The sequence below is a fragment of the Rhinolophus ferrumequinum genome, chromosome 10, assembly GCF_004115265.2.
Source record: "Rhinolophus ferrumequinum isolate MPI-CBG mRhiFer1 chromosome 10, mRhiFer1_v1.p, whole genome shotgun sequence".
Taxonomy (NCBI): Eukaryota; Metazoa; Chordata; class Mammalia; order Chiroptera; family Rhinolophidae; genus Rhinolophus; species Rhinolophus ferrumequinum.
Window position 1 is genome coordinate 56114432 of NC_046293.1, and position 23649 is coordinate 56138080.

At 39.4% G+C, this 23649-nt stretch overlaps 1 protein-coding gene across 2 annotated transcripts; it reads right to left on the reverse strand.

Annotated features, from left to right (window-relative positions):
• Positions 1-3005: 3005 nt before the first annotated feature.
• Positions 3006-22919, reverse strand: NEMP1 (nuclear envelope integral membrane protein 1). 2 transcript variants are annotated; one of them, XM_033118100.1, is made up of 9 exons: positions 22772-22919; positions 16276-16400; positions 14559-14778; positions 11862-11934; positions 10686-10779; positions 10127-10241; positions 9210-9435; positions 8263-8436; positions 3006-7473 (listed from the first exon to the last, which is right to left on the reverse strand). In XM_033118100.1, exons 1-9 carry the CDS (start codon positions 22896-22898, stop codon positions 7293-7295), a joined length of 1335 nt encoding a protein of 444 aa, XP_032973991.1. In that variant the 5' UTR covers positions 22899-22919; the 3' UTR covers positions 3006-7292. The 2 variants fall into 2 exon arrangements, with proteins under 2 accessions (XP_032973991.1, XP_032973990.1); XM_033118099.1 differs by having other exon boundaries at positions 9210-9420; positions 22772-22904.
• Positions 22920-23649: the final 730 nt, after the last annotated feature.

The window sequence follows — 23649 nt, forward strand, 5'->3', positions numbered from 1 at the left end:
AGGAAGGTAGGCTTGCATGTCTTTCTAAGAAAGAATCAGTACACTGCCTATCTTATTGAGAGTCGGGGTTGTCAATGACATTATTTGAGGAATTAAGCAGACAACATCCCCAAATTCCTCTCTACTTCCTCCCTGCCATGAATCAGACCCCATCATACAAATCTAAAGATTAAAGTCAGTAATAACACTTGACATTTGTATACACATCAGTTTCATTGAACTCCTACCTGTATCGTCGCACTGAATCACACCACACTGACCCTGTGAGGTAGGCCATGCAGATACTCCATTAAAAAGGAAAATTAGAGGCAAACACCGGGACTCAGAAAGGTTACAGAATGTGTCCACAGTTCCACAGAACCCGGAACAGAATGCAGCTTCCTGACCCTGTCGGCCACAGGTTCCAGCTCAAGTCCAGCTACTTCTAATTTTAGTCCTTATTCTATGCTCAGATACTGAATAAAACCCTGAGAGCCTCTTTCCTGGACACTAGGCCAGCTGGAAATATCTGCTTCTGACAGATAAAAGCTTATAAAATTCTATTTTCCAGGATACCCCTTCATCCACCCAGGGAAATTCCTAAACAGTAGGCTCTCTGCCCACCGTCCTCCCTCCCAGGCATGCACAAATGGCAAATTAGGTAATTACAGACACTTAGCTGAAGATAGAGACGTGATTCTCCAACTCACAGTCACAGCTGCTTGGTTCAAGGTCCAAGCTCTATTGTTTCGCAAAAGCACTCTGCATAAGCCTGGCCCATCAGCAGTTCCATTATCAACCTGCCCTTACATAATTTATTGATCTACTATATATATTTGAAGGGGGGAAAGGCAAGGAAAAGAGAAAAAGCTGAGTGGAAATGACATCAGAACATAATCCCATATATAGGTAGAGTAGTATCAGTGTCGGAGGCAGAACTGACAACAGATTCCGTTTTACACTGGAGGAAACAAACAGACCCAGAGTGAGAAACCACTTTCCCAGGAACACACCCAGCAAACCTGACAGAGCTGGGGCCAGAACCCAGGTCTCCTGTTTCCCAGGCCAGGAATCTGCAGCCACCTACAACTGAGTTTATCTGTGTGTCCACTCATTCACTCATTTATTGAGTGCCTACTATGTGCCCACAAGAGAAGTGACTCTAAAATGAGACGGCATGCTCAGGCTTAGAAACAATGGCATAAACATCACAGCTAGGGTGACCAACAGTCCTGGTGTGACTGGGACCTGAGATGAGTTCTCTGGACACAGGAATGTGAGCGCTAAAACTACGAGAGTTCTGGGCAAATTGGAATGAGTAGGTCACTCTAAATTAACAAGGTATGAAATACACATCCAACTCAGCTGGGATTTCAAGACCTGTCAAAGCATTCCGGAGGTGGGGAGGAGGTTTGGGAGGTGGGGTGCAGGATTATGATCTCCTGCTTCCCAAAGCTGAAGCAACTGGAGCTTGTATATCTTCCTCCACTGACTCTGAAATCCCCTTCCTCTTTCCCCCATTAAAATTTCTAGTCCGTGTAGCGGCATGAGCAAAGTTTTTGGGGTGATGGAAATGCCCTGTATCATGACTGTGGTGGTGGTTACACAACGGTCTCCATTTGTCAAAACTCAGCAAAATTTAAAACTGGTGAATTTTATTGTATATAAATTATACTTCAATAGAGCTGGCAAAAAGAAAGAATTCTAAATCCTTTTGTGATTTCTGATCGAGTTGGGAGGATGTGGTAGTACAGGGTTTTCTTGACTCTCACAAATGATCTGGTGTCAATTAGTAACAACATCGATCAAGTACTTCCTGTGTGCCAGGCAACAAGCAAATGCTTTATGTGCTCGCTATTCAAGGTGACGTCCCCAGACCAGCAGCGTCTGAATCACCTGGGAGCTTATTAGAAATGCAGAATCTTCAAATATATGGTGATGGAAGGAGAACTGACTCCGGGTGGTGAATACACAATGGGATTTATAGATGATGTAATGCAGAACTGTACACCTGAAATCTATGTAATTTTGCTAACAATGGTCACCCCAATAAATTTAAAAGAAATGCAGAATCTTAGGCCACAACCCAGACTTACTGAATCAGAAGTCTGCATTTTAATAAGCTCCCCGATGTTTCCTATGAATGTTAAAGTTTGAGAACTGCTTTAAACGCCTTTTTTTTTAATCCTCCCTAAAACCCTATGATGTTTTGGGGGATAAAAGCACACCTGGCAATCACACCTTAAGTTTTTATTAAGTCAGCCATTAATGACCATCTGTGTCTCTTATTTACTTAGTATAGTTATAGAAGGGACAGGAAAAAACATCCCATTAGTGTGCATTCACCTACATAAATTCCCATTGATCCACATCCTGTTTTCTTCCTTCACCATCTTTGAGGCATGGACAACGGATTTCCATGCAGTCTAAACAAATAAGAAAAGACAGGTACAGAATTAATGCAAATGCTATAACAGATTCTCGGAGCCAAGAAAACGGCCAAAACATGGAAGACGGAAGGTTCCAGACTCCAACTACATAAGTTGGGCCTAGACATAATTGAAGTTTTTATTCCGTGGCCCTGAATGCTCACTACAGCCCTGCTCCCTCTTCTATCCTACACAAAGTTCTTTGGCGGGCATTTCACAGCTGGATCCACAGGTCTTCCCCTCGCCCCAGTGGAGATATAAAACAAATACTTTATGCCATTAAAAAAAATATTAAAGAACTAAAGTACAGAGTAGCTCCCTGGAGCAGGAATAGCCTATACATTGTTTTTCCTAAGAGACAGAACAGTGGTAAAACCTGCTACTCCTGCAAGAATACCCCTAGAGATCTGGCATCCTGGGAAATGATCAAGTCCAGGGATGGAAGTAGAGCAAGTCAGACCCAGGATGGGCAGCAGTGGTTATGAAAAAAACGAAAACAGATGGCATGGGAAACCATCTCATTAGAAAGATGAAACTGAGGAGCTAATTGCTGATTACTTGAGAAAAAGAAATCCAAACAAGAAAAGTACATGTTCATTAAGAGAAACCACTATAAAACTTTATTAAAATTGGGATTACTTACAAAGTTGTACAATAAAAGTGAAAAAATATATAACATTGTTATTTTTTCTTACAGAAAAGACTGAAAATAAGACTCATGGCAAAGAGTCATCCCTGATCATTTTGTTCCTTTCAAACATTCATGAACATTTATTTTAAATATAAATGACAAATCTTTTTAAATAACACTAAGGCATTACCCACAGGCTAAAACTTACCCAGTAATTCCTTACCCCTACTATTTCATCAGCAACTCTAGAAAAATGGAAAACTGAGGCAATTGCAGGCTTGTAAGAGTTCTAATACTCACTCATCTCTAGTAAAGTTGGGAGAAGGTTATTTCACCATTTTCAACTCATTGTCAAGATTGTGAAGGGGAAGATGACACATGGGTTAGGGTGTGGAAGCCCAAAGCCTCACATTTTGAGAGGCTGTGTGCCATTCCCATCCCCACAAAAGCTCTACATTGACGTTCCCGTGAATCTGTGTTGTTTATTCCTAGCAGGCTCTGGTTCCCGTCACATAAGGCACCGAAGACCCTTTTCAAGATAGTAGCCATCTAGAATCCAACTCTACAGCAACTGAATTCATAAGCTAAGTTAGCAAGAGACACACCACCAGATCACCACAATTGCATAGGTTTCCCTAAAAAAATTACTTCTGCTATATCAAAAAAACAAAAGGTTATGCCTTGTGCAATGGCTATTTTTATGTTTATTACTTGGTTCCAGTGCCTATGTAAGTTGAAGGCATAATAAATCTGTCACACTGTCCTCTCCTTGGTTCAGATAAAATTCTTGGCATTTCAATATAGGTTATCATCTCCTATGTCAGACCTGAGTCCAAAGGAATATTAAAAGGACATTTAATTTCCTTTCCTCCTACTTCAACTTTCCTACTCAATTCAGAGAAAAGTTATAAGCACACAGCGAGGAACCATTTTTACGCAGGCATCCATCTGAGCCCATCATTTTTTCTGGAACAACAAAAAGATTAAGGGCAATTGCATAATCCATTCCCAAGCCTTTTATGGATATCAGGGCCTTGGGGGACCGTCTGGCTTATTTGGGTCCTTTCATTCATCAAATCTCTCTTGTATGTACCAAGTGGAGATTGGGTTGTAGGGAACAGTCAATGAAGAGAGGGCTAGAACCTCCACAGGGATGTATTAGCACAAAATGGAACATTGGAACTATAAAGGAACTATTACCAGCAAAATCCCCTTTGCACAGACATAAAAGTCATGAATTTGGGGGAAGAAATAAACTAGTTTTGGTGAGAGGAAGTGGCTGATAGGAATTTCTTATTAGAAGGTATCGAAGTTGCTAAATTTTCCTTATTTTTTGTTCAGTGGTCTCATGAAAGCAATCTGAGTGGGAAAGTGAAGGGGAAGTGTTTTAGGCCAGGTGGCTCTTGTATTCCCATTAATGGGAGCCATGCCCTACACAACTTGGTCCGACCGATTAGAGGCAATAGATTTCCGATGCCGATGAGTCCCTGAGCCCTAGGGTCAATTTACAGCTTCATGTTTGCAGAGCAAGATGCTGACATAGCAGCAAACATGGCTCCAACGTTCGGCTAACTCCATAGTTATCCCTTCAATCCTTCTTGATGAGGTCAGTCTGAGAGATGAGACTATGCTGAAATTGCAAGAGCTGTAACTGCCAGAGAAAATTAAATGGGGGCTTCAAGTAGTGACTGAGCCAGCAGACTAAGTGGCCAACAGGGAGACAAGAGCAGCTTCTAAAGAAGGTTTCCGAAGTCAAGCAATCTCCGGGCACACGGAGGCTTGGAAGCACCTGGGGAAGAGCCACACAGGCACGCAGGGCCTGGACACACAGCACAACAGAGGCAGTGTCCTTCCCTGTCTCAGAGCACCTCTCGCGCTGCAGCACCCACTGTGATCTCCACTATCTACCATTCAGTCTCCAGCTACCAGGCAGGAAGCATGTAATAAACTGAGTTTGATTTTACTCACCCAAATTCAAACACAGTGAATAAAACTGGTCTTAAGATGGAAACTGTATTTCACAAGCTTACTAAACAGAAAAAGAGGAGAAGCTTTCCCTACCTCGCAATGCTTTCTCACTGAAATACGGACATGTCAGGAAAAGTCACCCTGGAGGCAAGCTACCTACCACCTCCCTAAGTAGCTATTTGGGGGAAGGCCCCAAAGTCTCAAGGGAATCTGAGACCACTTGTACAGCTGAATCATTTTTTCAAATCAACTTATGCTCAAATATCCTAGGTCTCAATTTCTGTAAATGAAGACAACAATAGTATATTCCAGAGGTCTTAACAGTTCTTTGTAGAGGGATAAAAATTTACCATGTACATAATTCACAAGGGTGTAAAGGTTTTCTAATATAAAGCTCCTTTACCCTGCAACTTTAACCCACAGCATCTGCCCAAATACTGCTTATTTTTCATTTTCTACTATACGTCTATTTGCTGCCAATTAAAGTACTTGTCACTTTAGGACAGTTTAAAGCTGTGGGAAACACTGCTGGAAATAATCAACTGGCCACCTAGAGGGAAGTCTCAGAGCTGACATTTTGGAAGTCAGTAATGGAGCCCAGGGCCTTTCAAAATTATCTGCTAAATGGCTGGTCTGACAGAGTTATTAAGACTTTTTGAAAAACCATTGGCCTTCTCTATAATCGTGGTAAGCCAGTAAGTCTAATGCTACAGTCTTGCCATCAGTTTCTACCTTCCGAGCTGGAGTAATTATAGCTTTCTCCCTGGAGGAAGGTATGAGGGTGAAGATCACAAAGACAGAAGCAAGTTAATGACAGAGACTTGGGAATTTGCTCCCTCATAAATGGCATTGATGGTTTATAAGGGTAGTTTCCAATGGCAAAAGAATCTGAAACCAATGCCACTGTAATAAAAGGCTGCATAAATCTCTGATCAGAAATGGAATTGCAAATAAGTATAATAAACTCATGGGAAAATGTGCCTGACCCTGATGGTTGAATGAGCCTCCAAAGGCATGAAAATTACCTGGAAGTCTATTTCCTGGCAATGAAAACTGTGGCAGCTACATAGCTACAACTTGTATGTTGTATCAAGACACTTCATAGTTTCAGGGCTTACGGATTAGCAGATTTCATGGGGCAAGAGCATAGGCGGTAAGGCAAGGCTGGAAGGAAGAGGAAGAATGGGTAGACAAAGGAAGGGAAGGAAAAAGAAGACCGTTTCTTGATTCCACAGAAACTCAGATATGTGACCCACTGACAAGAAAAACGGAGGACCTATAAAAAGCATTTAAATTTCCTAAATAAGATCACTTCTCCTAAATAGCAGGAATAATGCTAAAAACCAAGTGGAAGATAATATAAGAAATGAAACAAACTCTGAATCGTACACACTTCACAGGTAAGGGACCAGACCCTACGTGAAAAGGCAAAGGGGAAGGGACAAATGGGAAAGGAAGAATGCAAATGTATTTTTAAGATGGAATTGAACGTTGAAATAATAAAAAGCCCAATGGACCATCCCTACAGAAGAGCTTACAGACATGTTCCTAAAAGCACACAGACCTTAGAATATCATATGTGTGAGAACTAATTCAGAGCTCAACACAACAGCTTCTGGGGTTTTAATGGATAATCCATATTAATAAATATGTAGGGGCCTGTGGGGCTAGTCACTCTAGAGTACTTGCTGGTTCTGGAACATGAGTTTCTTACATTTTAAAACATATATTCATTTTAAATGTAGAGAAACATGAGTTTCTTTACATTTTAAAACATAACACAAACAAATAAAAACCTATTTTCCTCTTAAAACAAGGATAATTCTAGTCACTGAAATAAAAGCAGAAGTGAAGGAGGCTCAGACTTGTGGATTCCTCTGGAAGATGTAGCTTATAGTCTGAAGGCATTACAACACAGATAACAGTTCTCACTTCTGAGTGCCAGCCACAGTGGTAGAAATGCCACGACTGAATCAATTTTCAAAGAGAAGCTAGAATGCTGTGCTAGCTGTACTCATCCAGTTTCTTTGGAAACAAAGGCGCGATGACAGCTTAACCAATGGGAAGCATTCATTATTTTATCCCTTCTCATTCCTCAGGGATCCCACAGAGAACACCAAGATCATTTCCAGAGAGAGGCCTATTCAGGCCTCTAATTTCAGTGGGGGAATTTCTGCACTATCTATCTCACTCTGTTTCAAAGAGCTGAGAAGCAATTGCACAACACATGCGATATGGACCATCAAGGTACCAAGCCAGTCCACATAAAAATAACTGACCACCCCCTAAGTCAGGAAGTTGTTCTGCGTGATAGCCGGGTAGCGAGAAACTGAGTACTCCTCCTCAGAGGATGTTTCTTCATAGATTTCATCCTGGGCAATGATGCTTCCTAATCCATATTCCTGCTCATGGACAGAAACCTCATTTGGTGTGAGGTGAGAAGAACCTTCCACAAAGTCAGCAAATCTAGAAAAGAGAAGATAATACTCATTAGGAATCTTCTGTCATTTCTGGTTTTCTTTCAAAATAAGAATAAATTGAAACCCTTCTTTCCTTTCTGGTTTTCTTTCAAAATGAGAATAAACTGAAACCCTGGATATGCTCACAGCTCAAATTATATCATCCCTATCCTTACTCTGGCAGTTAAAACAATTAAAGCAAGACATAAGGAGCAAAGGAAAGCTGGGATCATAGGCCAACATCCCCTGCAACCCCATCGTGCTTGATAAGCACAAGCCTATCCATTTTAGTTATGGAAGTGCTAAGGTTCCTTTAGTCAGCCATAATCCTGATAAGAGAAGATTAAGGGTCATTACACATTCATTTATGGTCCAATAAACTTTATGCCATCAGGATTCCAAACTGAAGCTTCACATATTCATTGGTATAGTTGCTCCCAAATAAAAAGGAAAAAAAAAAAAGAAAAACCCACCCCCTCTCTCCCACAAAAAAGAAGAAAAAAAAAACACTCAGAGAGCAATGCAAAACTATCAGTGGGGAAACTTAATATGGTACTGGAGTCTTCTCATCTCAATGCTACAATCAAAGCTAGAGTACGTCGTTCCTTAGGGAACCAAAAAAACAGGATAGTGCTTAATACATGATGATATACACACTTTTTTCTTAATTTTCCTAGATGAACAGGAAAATAAAGCCACAACTACAAAATGATTATCTAGAAGTTTATGATCTCTGTTAAAACTCAAGGTCACAATTACCCTAAGAGATGCTTGGCATATCTGTCCAAGAGTTTACCTCTTTGGAGACTGGATTCGAGAAACAGTCTTCCAAGCAGAGCAGTCTGGACTGTTACAGTATTTTCGAAGCTCCTCTAAAGCCTTTCGGGTCTCCACCTCTCCTTGTATCCGATACTCTTCTTCTGTCAGGAGACGAGGGGGGACAGTCTTTTCTGTTGCCTTACACATCTTTCTGTACTCACCAAAATAACACCATGAATCATTAATCAGTAATCTGTGTCCACCCTCACCTCTAGCTCCCTTCAGTGGGCCAACCATACAGCAGAGAGCCTGAACAGTAACAGTCATCACTCCCACCTTTCTTTCCACACATACCTTTATAATGTACTCTTGACAGGTTAGATTACGAGTGCCAAGTCAGAGTAGTCAATATTATCCACTAATGTGAATAAAGTCACTTATTTTCCAATAAATGATAAATAAAATATTTATTTTCCAGTAACTGGAAAAATGACAAGAAAACCATCGTATAAGATTGTGGTCCATTAATTTGGATTCCCAAACTGAAGGAATCATCTTGACTATCTGTAATAGGACAACCTTAGAACCTGTAACCATTCCTTCACTATACAAGGTGATAACATGCTATGATTTACATTTTAAATTAAGACTAGGACTCCCAGAGCAATCTGAGAGCCAATGTGAAATAATCTGAAACCAGGTGACCTGAGGCATGTGATATAAAAGTAATATACTTTGCACCACCTAGTGGTAACAGGAACACATGACACTTTACTGGATACTTTTATATAAAATGATGGAATAAAATTATAAACATGTCTATACAGAGTCTAAAAAAAGAGATTCAGGAAGGAACACAAGCAGAAGCAAAAATACAATAAATTTTCATTAACAAAGAGGCTCCCAGGTCAACATTTCTGTATCCTTTTGCTGCAACTGCATCCCACATGGCACGTTTCAATAGTTTCATTGCCTTTCAGTCACCTGTAGGTGATGTACAGCCACCGAACAGGGTACTCCAGGTTCTTAGTACACAGGGCGATGATGATAACGGCGAGGGCAACGTGTGGTATCTGGATACCAGAATACATGAAACACAGGCCCATCAGCTGCAAGGTCCAGGTCAGGAGGTTGATACTTCGTTCATTCTCCAAGGGCCCATATTTGTAACAGACTGCAAAACTCATGAATCCGACTGTAAGGACATAGCCTATGACAAGAGTTACCAGAAGACATTCTTTTTCATCAATAACAGGTAAAAATAACTTGTGTGGGGAGCAGCAGTAAATTCACTATATAGCACCTATTGTACCAGGAAAATGGACAAGACTTTTACTCAGTTATTCACTTTTTTTCATTATTCAGATATATTAGTCTCTTGAATCTTCTATCCTTTCTGTTGTCCCAAATTTATTTGGTTTAAATGGAGCACTGCTACATGTTGAACAACTCTAGAATAGTCTATTTAAAAAACCCAATATATGAAAATTCAGATTAATCACCTCTCGAAGGGTAGATTAAGGGTTACTATCTGTACATCCAAAGGATTCTTGCTTTATAGCTAAGATTCACTGCAGAGTTCTTTATTTCTTAAGGTGTTCAAGTGTTATTTAAAATATGATTATAGTAATAAAGAAAATTTACAGCTTTTCAGAAAGATGCCTATTGTGTAAAGAAAGGTGTACTTATCAACACCAACAAATTACAGTCTTCTCCCTAGCAACATCATTTTAATTTAAGAGAAGGTGACAAATGTAGAGGGGATAGAAATAAGTGGAGAACTATGATTCTTAAAAGTTAGTAAAATGTCATGGATCATTAAACTCCTTAAGCAACATGAGCAAATTAACTAAAACAGCCTATAAACATATAAAAAGGAAAGCAAAACCGACAACACTTACTTAAAAGATACTGCCAGTAACACTTCCAGATCTCTTGTAAATTTTTAAATACTAGTTGAATGAGGTACAGCGAAAAGGACCAGCCTCCCACCAGGATGATGTAAATGGGACTTTTCTAAGACAGAGTAGAAGTGAAAGCACAAAAGTTACAACAGGCTTTCCATACATAAAAGCAAAATGGAACTGTGATTAAAAAAATAAATTCAATCTACTAAAAATCACCTCTCTTAAAAAGATGTCCTTTATATTTAAAACAGTACAGTCTGAAAAGAACACTGAGAAAATGAGATGCTAAATAATTTAAAAGCTTGACTATGTTATTAGCAAACAGGGAAAAGGTTTAATCCCCCAATGAGCATAGAATTTTAAATAAAAAGCGAGAGTTTGTATGTAATCAGGCTCCAAGTTTCATCACGGAAAGTACCTTTCTGAATCAAAGAAAGTAGGATACTGGCTTTTCAGCCACCAATGCAAATTTTCAGTGCTGTAACATTATCGAAGAAAACAGTCCTTCAACTATGCAAGCTCATCCTAACTACATGAGTATTCTGCTACTTACCTTGGGCATAAACTTGGACAGTATGAAAATGATGATTAGTAGAGAGGCCACAATTCCTACACTTATCCCAGTGGAATAGTAGAAGATTTGGCTTCTGCAAAGAGAAAATGTATTTCATGACTGTGTGTGTATTCTTCACACATGGCATTGTTCACGCTATGCCAAAAGATAAGGGAAAAAATACAAGATTAGAGCAGGTATTTGCCCAAAACTTGAGGTCAAAAAACTGAAGAGATTGGTACAATGCAGTTGCTGCCAGATTATGAGGATCAGTATCAAGGCGGTCCCCTCGAATATATCCCAATAATAAACCTCTGCTTAGTCTCCCACTCCCATCCTCAGCATCTCGCCCAACCCAATTTTTAATAAGAATCTTTCTTCTGAGGAACTGTACAGCTTCTCTGGAGAGAAGAAAGGGACAAGAATACTGCTCGTGGAGACTGGAAACTAGAACTGAACTGATTACCCAGCAGGATAAGCCAAACACAGGGCCTAGAACAGAGAGCTCCTACTCCTATTCCAGACTCTCTAGTTATTCCTCCCTCACTGTGAGTTTCTCCAAAGATCCCCAAAAGAAGGAACGGTATACCACCAATCTCACTCCAGTCCAACTTCAAACTCCAGCTGTTCATCTTTCATTCACTACTTCACAGATATTCTTTTCACTTGTATACAAAGTTAATGTTGATTCTACCTTTGTTTAATGTTTGTTTAGTTATCTATGTTTTCTTTATATTTGTACATGTCAGTTTCACCTAGCTTAGCTAGTAGGCTCCTAAAGACATGAAATGAATTATTATAAGTAGTTCATGCCTGTTTCTTTACCTCTGGAGGCATGAAACTTATCAACACCTAGTCCAGTAAAAATAAGGACTTAACACATTATTTCTAATGGTGGCAAGAGTGGATGATTTGTTAGCTAAATCCCATCACAAGAGGGGTCAACCCAATGGGGGGGATTTCATTATTGTCAATCTGCATTATTGTCACTCTTGTAATATTCTATACAAGAAAAAAAATCATAACACATATTCAAGTATTTTTAAAAATCACCCAAGCAGACAATGGCTTAGCCATAAAGGTTCTGGAAAAGGGAATGGCAGCACTTCTTATGATAAAAGTCAAGCAGGGTGGCTCTAAGCCTCGTCATTCCGCACTCTAGCCTTTGGAACCTACCTGCTTAGCAAGTCTCCACAAAAAAATAACATAAGTCCAAGTAGGAAAACGAGGAAGAGTTTGGGGTCAAATCCTGAAATAAACAGAGACTTCTGCTTAATAGGGGAACCAAGCAGTTTAAGGCAGTATAGTAGTCCCCCTCATCCATGGGGGACACATTCCAAACCCCCAGGGGATACCTGAACCCGTGGATAGTAGTGAACCCTATGTATACTATATATGAGGTATGATCACAAAAACACAGTGAATGTTTGAATTTTAAAAAAATTTATTACAGTGTAAGACACATGGCCCTCAAAATACTCCCCCTCACTTTGAATACACTGATCCCATTGTTCTTGAGTTTGGGACACGTGTGGATGGGATAAGTGTGTTCGAAGCGGGGGGGGGAGGGGGTATATTGAAGGGGATTAATGGCAATGTCTTTTACTGTAATAAATTTTTTTTTTATTTAAACATTCACCGTATTGTTTGATCACACCTCGTATGTGGATAGTACTGAACCCTATATGTATGTGTGTATACATATATCTATATGCATATATATACACACATACATATATGATAGTGTAATTTATAAATCAGGCACAGTAAGAGATTAACAACAATAATAAAATAATTACGACCATATACTGTAATAAAAGTTATGTGAATGTGGTCACTCATTTCTGAGGATCCCTCGCTGGATACAGGCTCAATGTCCTCTGGTGCAACACACTGCCTGCCATCAATTGGAACACATTTACTGTTCATGTCTTCCACCAATTTAATGCCTTTTTCATCTTAACAAAGCACTTATCACGCACTGTGTCTGTAACTTTTGCAGTTTGAGGTGCGACAGCAAAACTAGCACAGATTTCTTTTTCCTTCTTCACAATTTCATGGATAGAAGATTCATTCTTACCATTTATCTTAGCAACCTCAGTATACAATTTTTTTCTTTCCTTAACTCAATAACTTTCACCTTTTCACTTAAAGGAAGCACTTTATGGCTTCTCTCTGGCCTATCCAAATCGCCAGCATCACTACTCTTGTGTTTTAGGGCTACTAGTTAGTAAACTAAGGGTTACTTGAACATAAGCACAATCACCGGTGAAAATCAATCTGATAACCCCGATGGCTGCTAAGTGACTAATGGGAGGGCAGCATATACAGCATGGATATACACTGGTCAAAGAGATGATTCGCCTCCAGATTGGAGAGTTCGAGATTTCATCACACTACTACTCAGGATGGCATGCGATTTAAAACTTACGAGTTGTTTATTAAATTGTTTATTTATGGAATTTCCCATTTAATATTTTAGACAGAGGTTGACTGCAGGTAACTGAAACCACAGAAAAGCGAAGCCATGGATAAGGGGGAACAACTGTATAGAATAAAAGCAATGTTGGCATCATTGGTCATCCAATAAAATAAATGCAAACAGCCCTCTTAGACAGCATTGTAAATTCCACACATTGTAAATTCCTGGACACCCTTCTAAAGAGAAAGTGCAATTAGGTCTCTGTCTAACCTGTACTTCCCAAAGATCTTATTTTTATTTTGACCACCTACACTAAGGCTAAAAGAAACCAAGCTTTCCTTCGGACAGAGCCAGGCATAGTGCCATCAGTACTTCATGCAATTGCCCACAAGGGGTCTCTACCAATCTGTCTTTCAAGCCTTAAGTCATTCACAGGCGAGGATTCAGCAGATTTGCCCAGAACTTTGGGTCAGGGCCCTCTGTTGTTCTCTAACTGGCTGCTTTTCTTACCCCACATCACCACTTACTTCATTTCGCTACACAACCATTGTGTTGGAAAAGCCTACACTCAAACACATGTCACCCAGGACCAGGGGCCCAAGCAGAGGTCTTAGTGGCATACCAGACACTCCCACAGCTTTCACATTCAAGAGCTCTAAGTCTAGGGGAGGTCCACAAACAGAACAGGAGCAAGAAGGATCAGTAAATGAAAAAGGAAACCAAAAAAACAGGCCACTCCCATCGAACCAAAGAACTATGGAATTCTAGGACAATTAGAAAGTCACAAACTATTTCGTAGCAAAACCCAGGAATATTTCTACTAACACAAGGAGAAACCTGGGTAGTAACAAGGAGAAACCGAAAGTCATAGAGAATTCCACAGGATAATGACCTATCTCCTCTGTGAAATTTTCTCACATTCAGAGACAGGAAAACTTCTCCTAGTTGTACTGAATAAGCCGGAACTGCAGTGATCTTCATATTTATTTATGGTTCCACAAATACTTTTTATGTGTGAAGTATTGATAGTCAGTTCTACTTTTCTTCAGTTTTTATTGTTTAAGCATTCATGTCTTTAAATGTAAACCTGTACATTTCAGGACATCTATCTTTGTCTAAAAGTGCCCAGAAAGCAGAAATATACCTTTCTTACTCCAAAGAATACTAGGAATATCAGGTCAGGGCCATGGGAAGTATTAGGAATATTCATCTTCACAATTCGAGATAAGGAGGTACTCAGAATGATCTAAGAGGAAGTCTCGATTCTGGGCCTAAAAGGTTTAATGTGGAGTGGAGTCTCTAAACTGTTTGGAGCAGTGGTGTACTCAGGTTATAATCAAAACCAAAATGCAATTGTCTTGGGCTGACTTCTTTGTCTCACTAATTATACCCTCCAAAGCTCAGTCCCTTCTCACTACAGAATCTATCAGAAAAGCAGAGGTGAGACTTACTGCGGAACACAGTGACACTGTATTTGGTGTCTTCCTCTATGATCTCAACTTTGAGGCAGGTTTTTGTGCTGTATAAACCCACGTTAACATAGGTATCATTCAATTTCTCTCTTAAAAAGGAGGAAAAAAAGTTCCAGATACTAAACTGCTCTAACTCCTTCAGTTTCTCTTCATTTTCCACCTGGGTGACTCGTACCAATCTGGAACTATTTACCCGGATCTGTAACACGAATAAAATCAGGATGAGAAAAAAGGGAGTAGTAATTAAAATTTTTCACAAATACAATTTTTTAAAAAAAACTTTAGAGTACGTATCTGAATCAGAAATGGTACTAGTTTTCTACAAACCTTATGAGAGAGATGCAGCAAAAACGTAATTGGGAAAAAACATTGCACATGGTACACAGAGGCAGCTGTTAGAATGTCTTGTTATTAACATGATCTGAATCTACTATTAGGACAGAACATAGATGGGGTGCGGAGGGGACTTCCAAGCTGAAAGGGTTATCAAGACAGCTATTTGTGAGAGATCATATAAAGCAAGGATCTAGAATATTAAGAAAATTACCAGGCATAAACAGCCCCAAAAATGTTTCCCGTAATGACAGGCTGAGAAATTCAACCCTTTGTCACAAATCACTGATTATGGGTAAATGTTGGTTATAATTTGCCCCAGATGGAATATGATCTTTATATCAGACAATAAAATAAGAGAATTTAAAAAACCCACAAGCCCACCCTTATGTTTTTGATGTGAACAACAAATGCCCTTATCAGTAACTTTGCTTATAGCAGCAGCAATACTTCCAAAAGGACTCATTTTGTTCAATCATTATTATAGCCAGGTAATCTTGCTTGCCAGGTGGCTTAACAGTGTTGTGAAACAAATGAGACCAAAGTCATTCCATCAAGGGGAAACTTGCGGGGTTTTTGAAACATCTTGTGTAGAATCAAAATAGGAGCAGCAAGGCAAGAGTTTATATCCTGGGGCAGCCAGATGGCTCAGCTGGTCAGAGCGTGATCTCTGAACAACAGGGTTGATGGTTCGATTCCCACATGGGCCAGTGAGCTGCGCCCTCCACAACTAGATTGAAGACAATGAGCTGCCGCTGAGCTTCCAGTGGGGCAGCCGGATGGCTCAGCTGGTTAGAACGCTAGCTCTCAACAAGGTTGCCAGTTCAATTTCCACATGAAATGCGTGGGCTGCGCCCCCTGCAACTAAAGACTGAACACTGCGACTGGACTTGGGAGCTGATGGAAACACACTGTGTTCCCCAATATTCCCCAATACAAAATAAAATTTAACAAAAAAAAAGTTTACATCCTGACAAACACATAACAGTTTCCAGGCCAAAGAAAGCATAAGGTCTTCAAAAAAGACAGAGGTGTGTAGAGGGGTGTGTGTGTGTGTGTGTGTGTGTGTGTGTGTGTGTGTGTGTGTGTGTAAAAGAGAAGGAAGCAGTTTCTTTGGGGAAAGGAGGAAGGAAAAAAACTCAGGGCCAAGTTTTGTAAGATACTTAAAGGAAGAGACAGAGGAACACAAAGCAGGCATAAATACTTATTGATGAAAACACAATTCAGGATCATCTCAACCCTACCAAGGTTGTTAATACTTCTTTAAAATTATGTGTGAAAGAAAAGAAACACATCAAAGTACTCACTAATACAGACAAATATTCACAGAAGCTGCCTGTGCCAGGGGCCTCCAAATTATTACCTGTATCCGTGTCCATACATCATGCCACTTTGGGATAAGCACATTTCTGTAACAGAATTGTTGCCTAGTGATCATATTATAAACTCGGGATTCCTGAAGCATGACCACGTTTACATCAATTCCAGCTTTATGCAAAGAAAGGAAATAAGAATTAAACATAACAAGCTAATAACTCATTTTATAAAAAGAATTAAACTGACCGCTTTCTTCAAGTTGGGATTAAAATGTCAGTGACTGAGAAACAAGAAACAAGAAAAGAAACAAGGCAAAGTTATTTAAATATTACAGTCACTAACCCAGAATAATAACAAAAGCTACTATTAAGTGTTATATTAAGACAGGCAGTAGGCTGTCTGTTTCATTAATCATCCCAACAATGCTATGAGGTAGGCACTCTCATAATCTCTATTTTACAAATAAGGAAACTGATGTTTAAGAAAAATGAATTTACCCAAAAGTCACACAAACAGTAAATAGCTTAAATGAGACTCACACCCAGGTCCTGCTTCCATTATAAAGGTATAGCTAAAGTAAACCCATCTGGTGCTTTTCTCTATCCCTTTCCACAGCTGAATGAACAAAACTGGCAACATTTTATATATATGCAGAGCACTTTTAAGTAGATACTAAAATATTGCAAAGCTGCTTTTCCAGCTGTTTTGTTTCAAGTTTTAAGAACAGCCAATGAATATATGCAGTCCCTTTGATTTTACCAAAACAGAAGATTTATTCTCTCCCTCAGAAGTGTTGTATTCAATCTCAGCTAATTTAAGGTTTTAAAGTGACCACTTCTTTGCATCTTCCCAAGTTCTGCGAGCTACCTTCTTTACCACAAAACATTTAAATAACTTTTCCTTGAGTTCTGTCTATATTGTACTTACCAATTTATTGAGTGCTATTCTAAGTGGAAACTTAGTTATCTCTCTGGTTCTTAGTATAAAAGTGGGTAGATTTAAATAAACTAAACACATGCACACACCCCTCAACCAAACCTTAAAAAGCCAAAGTTACACACACAAAAAGGCAGTGATGCCCACCGATCCAAAATGGTTTTAGGGTGAAGCTAAGATGAATCTTGAAGTTAAAGTCAGCCTTAAACCGAAATGTAAGAACAAAAACTGTAAAACTCTTAGAAGAAAACACAGGTGTAAATCTTCACCATCTTGGATTAGGCAATGGTTTCGTAGATATGACACAAATAGATATATAACATATAGATATGCTATACAAAATATGAAAACCAAAGGGAGGAAAAACAGATAAATCAGACTTCATAAAAATTTTAAACTTTTGTTTCAAAGGTCACTATCAAGAAAGTGAAAAGACAACCCACAAAATGGGAGAAAATATTTACGAATCATATACCTGGTAAGGGTCTAGTATCCAGAATACGTAACAAACTACTACAATTTAACAATTGAGAAATAACCCAATTTTTTAAATGGGCAAAGGATTTGAATAGACATTTCCCCAAAGAAGATACACAAATGGCTAATGAGCACATGACAAGAGGCTCAACATCATTAGTCATTTGGAAAATGCAAATCAAAACCACAATGAAAAACCACTTCACACTCACTAGGACAATACCAAGTGTTAGTGAGGATGTGGAGAAACTGGAACCCTCATACACTGCTAGGGGGATGTAAAATGGTGCAGCCTATTTGGAAAGCAGTTCGGCAGTTCCTCAAAAAGTTAAACAGAGTTATTACATGGCCCAGCAATTCCACTCCTATGTATACCCAAGAGAAACGAAACATAATGTTCACACAAAAACTTGTACACAAATGTTCATAGCAGCAATATCCAGAACCAAGAAGTGGAAACCCACATGTCCGCTAACTGATGGATACACAAAATGTAGTATAGCAATACAATGGAATATTACTCAGCCATAGAAGTACTGATACATACTACAACGCGGATGAACCTTGAAAACATTGTGAACCTTGAAAACATTATGGTGACTGAAAGCATCCAGACAAAAAAAAAGGCCACAAATTGAATAATTCCATTTATACAAAATGTCCAGAATAGGTAAATCCAGAGAGACAAAGCAGATGAGTGGTTGCCGGAGGCTGGGAGGAGAAAGGAATGGGAAGAGAATGCTAAGGTGTATGGGGTCTCATTTTGGAAGGATGAAAATATTCCGGAAGTATTCACAACCTTGTGAGTATACTAAAAACCACTGAAAAGGGGGAGTTTAGCTAAGTGAATTATATCTCAACTTTTTCTTTTTAATTCAGTCTTGATATTGTAGGGGAGGAAAAAGTTTTCCTTGACCCTCTTCCTTAGCTGGGTCTGAAAAATAAACTGACAAAGACAGATTAACAGGAGAAAAGCAAATTTATTTAATGTTTTGCGTGACACAAAAGCCTTCAAAAGGAAATGACCCCCCAAAAATGTGAGATCTATGTACTTTTATGCTGGGTTTGATGAAGAGTAGACAATCCTAGAGAAACAAGACAGGTTTAAGAGTATGAAGTAATTGTGGTGAACTGGGAGAAACTGAGCAAGGCCTGTTTCTTAGGATTCTTCTTGGGGTCCCTTTGTCTTCGGCAATAAGCAGGCTCCTTTCCTCCAGGTATAGGAAAAGCACCTCTCACCTGAGGATTTTATGACCTGCTTCGGGGAAGAAGGGCAAAAGGGGGGAGGTCAGAGTGACCTTCCTGCTTCTGCTGTTTTCTCAAATTCCCTCAACTTAAAATGTTCAATATGCCAAGGTACCATATTTTGGAGTAGTGTGTCCTAAACCCTATCTATCAATTTTTTACTAGGATTTAATCCAATACTAAGTTGGATTTCCTCCAAGCCTATCTTTCATAAAATGAAACCTTTTCAAAATCCTGTTGATATCTGTCTCACAAATATACTTAAAGAATACTCATTCACGAATATGGATCAAGAGTTTATTTTCTTCTGGAGACTGTAAGAGAGTAAGGTTATGTGAAGCTTAAAACTACTGTATTTACAATTTTTTTAAAAGAAGATTTACACTTATTAACCCCTTCTTACCCACAGCACCAATATAACAACTGTACCTTTTTAAGCCCACTATTACTTTCAAGAGGGTAGTAAGATACAAATAATGACTGTGTCACTAGCACAGGCCATTTGACAAACTTCATGCCAAGAAAAGGCAATCGTGTTTTTAACTAACTTTAAAATTTTCCAATGTCATTTTCCTAAAGAAATAAACTTATTTTACAAAAAGCAACATCTTTTAAAATCTAGTTCTTCCTTTTCCAGAGTTCCACACCATTCAAGGGAAAAAAACTATAAATAAGTAAATAAACAAACAAATCTTTCTAACAGTAACCTCCTACACAAATCAGCACCATGGCCAGTCACATCTGTGGAAATTCATTGATAGGTAAAATATTCCAGTTCAGCCTAAAAGATTAGATAATCTGTAGAAACAATCACCACTCCAGCTATGGCTTAAATTGTTAGAGACACAGAACTAAACCAAATGACCTTAAACACATACAAGTTACTAAAATGCTCATGTTAGAACCTTGTACGTCCCATAGAAAAGGACATACACCACCTTTCCTTCTCTCTCTAAAGTGAGTTAGCCAGCATGTTAAAAAGCAGAATGAATTAATCATTCAGGAAAATGCTTTCTGAGCCCAAAGATCTACTTATTTTCAGAGAATGCCTTCTTGGAATTCAGTGAATCACAATGTGCTTATTGTATTTACCCATAAAGCAGCTATTCAAAGGTTAATCACTTCATATTTACTTACGATCATTACAAACTTATTTCCACCTGCTTTTCAATCAACAACACTGATCATTTAACATCTACAGGTAGAAGGTAATGAAAATGAATTCATAGTATGTGAGGACCAGAAGAGACACTATAAAGTCATGAAAAACAACCTCTTCTAATTCTTAAGTAGCCTCTATTCGTTTCTGTTAAGAGGTAATCCGGTTCATACTTAAAATCTTCCTTAAAAACTAACATTTTAAATCAGTGGGCTTAGCAAAGGATTATTCAATGGGATGCTGGAACAACTGACAGGTTATTTGGAAAATAAAATCTATCTAGATCTTTATCTCACACCAAATGTGAACATTAATTATAGGTTAAAAATAAAATAAAAAATTAAATTGTACCACAAAAAAATACTATCAATTCAATTTTGGAGGGTTAAGCATTAAAGCAAGGGAAATAAATCTAAAGAATAAAACCAAGTGACCACATAAAAATATAAATCTTCTATTTAAAAAGATAAAAGGGAGTAAATTAAAGTTCTGTAATAAACCAATATAAATATATATCCTTAATGCATAAAAAAGTTTATACAAATTGATTTTAAAAGTACACAAAAATCACAATAAATAGTAATCACAATAAATAAGCCAAGAACAAAGGACACAACTCAAAAAAATTCAAAAGTCAAAACAGAAAATTAAATAGCCAATAAACAGTTGAAAGATGCTCCCTCACAAATAATCCAACAAATGCAATGTATATTAAAATACCACAAATTAGCAAAAGTGTTACAATCTAGAATCTCGAATGCTGGCAAGGGTCACAAGCAAATACTGCTGATAGTGGCGTAAACTGGCACAACGTTTCAGGAAAGTATTTTAGCAAGACGTTTCAAGGATCTTAAATATATTTTAGCTTTTGATCTAATAAATCCATTTCTGAGAATCTATCCTTTAAAAAAATCTAAATGCAATAAAAACTTACACACAAAGATGTTCACAGTGTTATTTACAATTAAAAACTAGAAACACCACAAATATCCAACCAAATGTTTAATTCAGAAACATTAAACAAATGTTCTTTCCTTTGAATACAAGTAAAAGTAACATCTATGAAGAATTTTAAATGACATAGGAAAATGCTTATGCTACAGGATCAAATGAGAAAACTATCTCTGGTAATAACCGGTGGCCTCCAGGGAAGACAACAGGATTGCTGACAGAAATATGAATGTACTGTCAATTAAAAAAAAAATTATTTAATTAAAAACATGTTGGAAAAGACCAGAAGCAAGTGTGCTAAAATGGATCACCACTGAATAAACAGGGAGGGTTTTTCCTACTTCTTTATAGTAATTGTACTTGCCAAGTAGTCTAAAATAAACTCGCATTATTTTTATAATGAAGTTTTTCAAAAACTTCCAGTGAGAAAGAACTCCCTGCTTTTTGAAATACTCCATTCCGTCTTTAGGTACCTATGATTTTTAGAAAGTTCTTCTCTATTACATGATTGTTACGTTGTAGCTGCCACCCACATGTATCAGGCCAACAGAACAAAGATCATCCCTGGAGTTTACCCTTCTTTAAGCCAAGAGTCCCTGTTCCTCCTAACTAAAGAAAGCTAGAGATTGCTGATTGAGCTCTATATAGGAACATTTTTGCATATATTTTCTCTTCCATCCCCACAATCCACAACGCCATTTTAGAGGTTAAACATCTGGCCCAAGTTCATTCAGACCATAAACAGCCCTTCAAATGTTACTCTGGGCCCTGCCTCTAGAAAAGTTCCTTCTAGATACCTACCCCTTCCACCCCCAAAAAAAATCTCTCAGAAGGACGCTGCACTTTGGAACTAGATCTATGGATCCTGAAACAACCTTAAAGCTGCAGCTAAGGATAATTGTAAGTGACAGCATGAGATAGGCAGCAAACGAAGGGATAGGTAAGGGAGTATATGTGTTGACAAGATAAAATTATCCTAAACCCCGTGAGTTTCAACTCCCTCCAGTGGAGGTTTGGAACCCTCACTTATTTTTCTGTTTCGCATTTAAGGACAAGGGGCAGACGGAAGTTCTTACAAACACTCTAGGTTTTCTGGACTAGAGTGGAAAAGGAAAAGTGTCATCCCAGCCCAAAGCCAATTATCCAGCAGTAAATATCAAATTTGTTTGCCTGAGGAATGAAACTTCCAAAAGAAACCTATTCGGCGGTAAATGGCGCTTGTATCTTTTTTTTTCTTTTTTGATATGGGAATTTAAAAGCTCCAGGTCCGTTCTACAAGGCCAGTAGGGGCCAGAATCTTACAAGCGCAGAAAACATGAGAGATCACTGCATTTCGGCGAACTATAACTATCTGTTCAGCCACCCGAGCCCCGAGTTCTAACAGAATCTACGCTCAGAAGGTGTTGCTAATTTGCGGAATGAATGGGATGCTCCCTTCCCACTGACAGCTCTGTCTGCCCGTCACAGTTCTCCGTCTCCTTCCTTTTTAACCAAGAAACTCGAGGAGGCCGGTGCAACGCGACGCAGCAGTCCAGGCCTCCCTTCCGGTCTCCGCCGAGAGGCTCCAGGCTCCTCCTCACTCTGGGTAGCTCCATCAGGCCGCCCCAGGCCCTTACCCATCAGTGCCCACGCCCATTAGCCGACTAGGTTTCTTCCTTCGCGTACACCCGCCCCACTCTGCAGAGTAACCCGCCGCGCCTGGGAACACTCCCCACTTTTCTAAATATAACCCCCTCCGCACCCGCCCCCTTGGCAGCTGCTGCCCCGGCGGTACCTGAGCCGCAGACCAAGCAGCCGGAGAGAACCAGGAGCAGCAGCACTGCCCCACCGCCCCCGGCCTCCCAGCCCCAGGGCCCGGCACCAACTGCCGGAGAGACCGCCACTTTCATTCCTCCCGCCATAGTCGCCTCACGCCACCGCCTCCTCACGTGCCTCTCCCCAGCAACTAATCCAGAACAGGCAGGGCCAACAGCCTATCCGCTACTACACCCGCCCCCTATCAACCAATCGGATGGGCGGGGCTTCAAGCACTCAGTCCCTTGCGGACCCTATAATCCCGCCTCTTAGCAACTGATGCGAGAGGGCGGGAGAAGCAGCTTTTAGCCTATTAGAAAACAGTTCTCACCTTAGCAATGGCGACAGGAAGATCCCACCCCTTAACAACAGGCTTCCGTCTCCAGTTTATTTACAACTGATGCGATTGATGTTAAGTTTAGCCAATAGAAAATCAGAATAGGCGAGCTCTCCTTGACCAATCTTGATACAGTAGTACCTCGGTTTTCCAAAGACTGCATCCAGGAACATTTCGGTTTACAAACACCCTAAACCCGGAAGTAAATACTTCAGTTTTCGAACACACCTCGGAAGTCGAACATGTCACTGGCGGCTTCGGCTGAGTGCAAGATCCTGAGGCCTAGCTGTCGGCTGCTGAGTCCTGAGCACCCACGCAACATGGAGGTGATACTTGGGCTTATTTGGTGACTGTGTGCAATCAATCTATGCTCATCTCATCTCAAGAGCACTCTTGCAACCAATTTGTTTTTGTGAATGTGTGGAACCCAGTGCATCAATCTGTGTTCATCTAATCTAAGTGGCCCTCTTGCAACCAATTTGTTTTTTGTGACTGTGCAATCAATCTCTGTTCATGTCATC

What these genes read in the sequence shown, in the direction of transcription:
- NEMP1 (XM_033118100.1), bottom strand. Translation starts at nt 22,898, where the DNA reads ATGGCGGGAGGAATGAAAGTGGCGGTCTCTCCGGCAGTTGGTGCCGGG. An exon ending in TGTCCAAGTTTATGCCCAAG is followed by an intron (nt 10,242 to 10,685) that starts GTAAGTAGCAGA and finishes ACTCTGTCTTAG; the next exon opens with AAAAGTCCCATTTACATCAT. An exon ending in TGGCTGTACATCACCTACAG is followed by an intron (nt 8,437 to 9,209) that starts GTGACTGAAAGG and finishes TGGTGAGTACAG; the next exon opens with AAAGATGTGTAAGGCAACAG.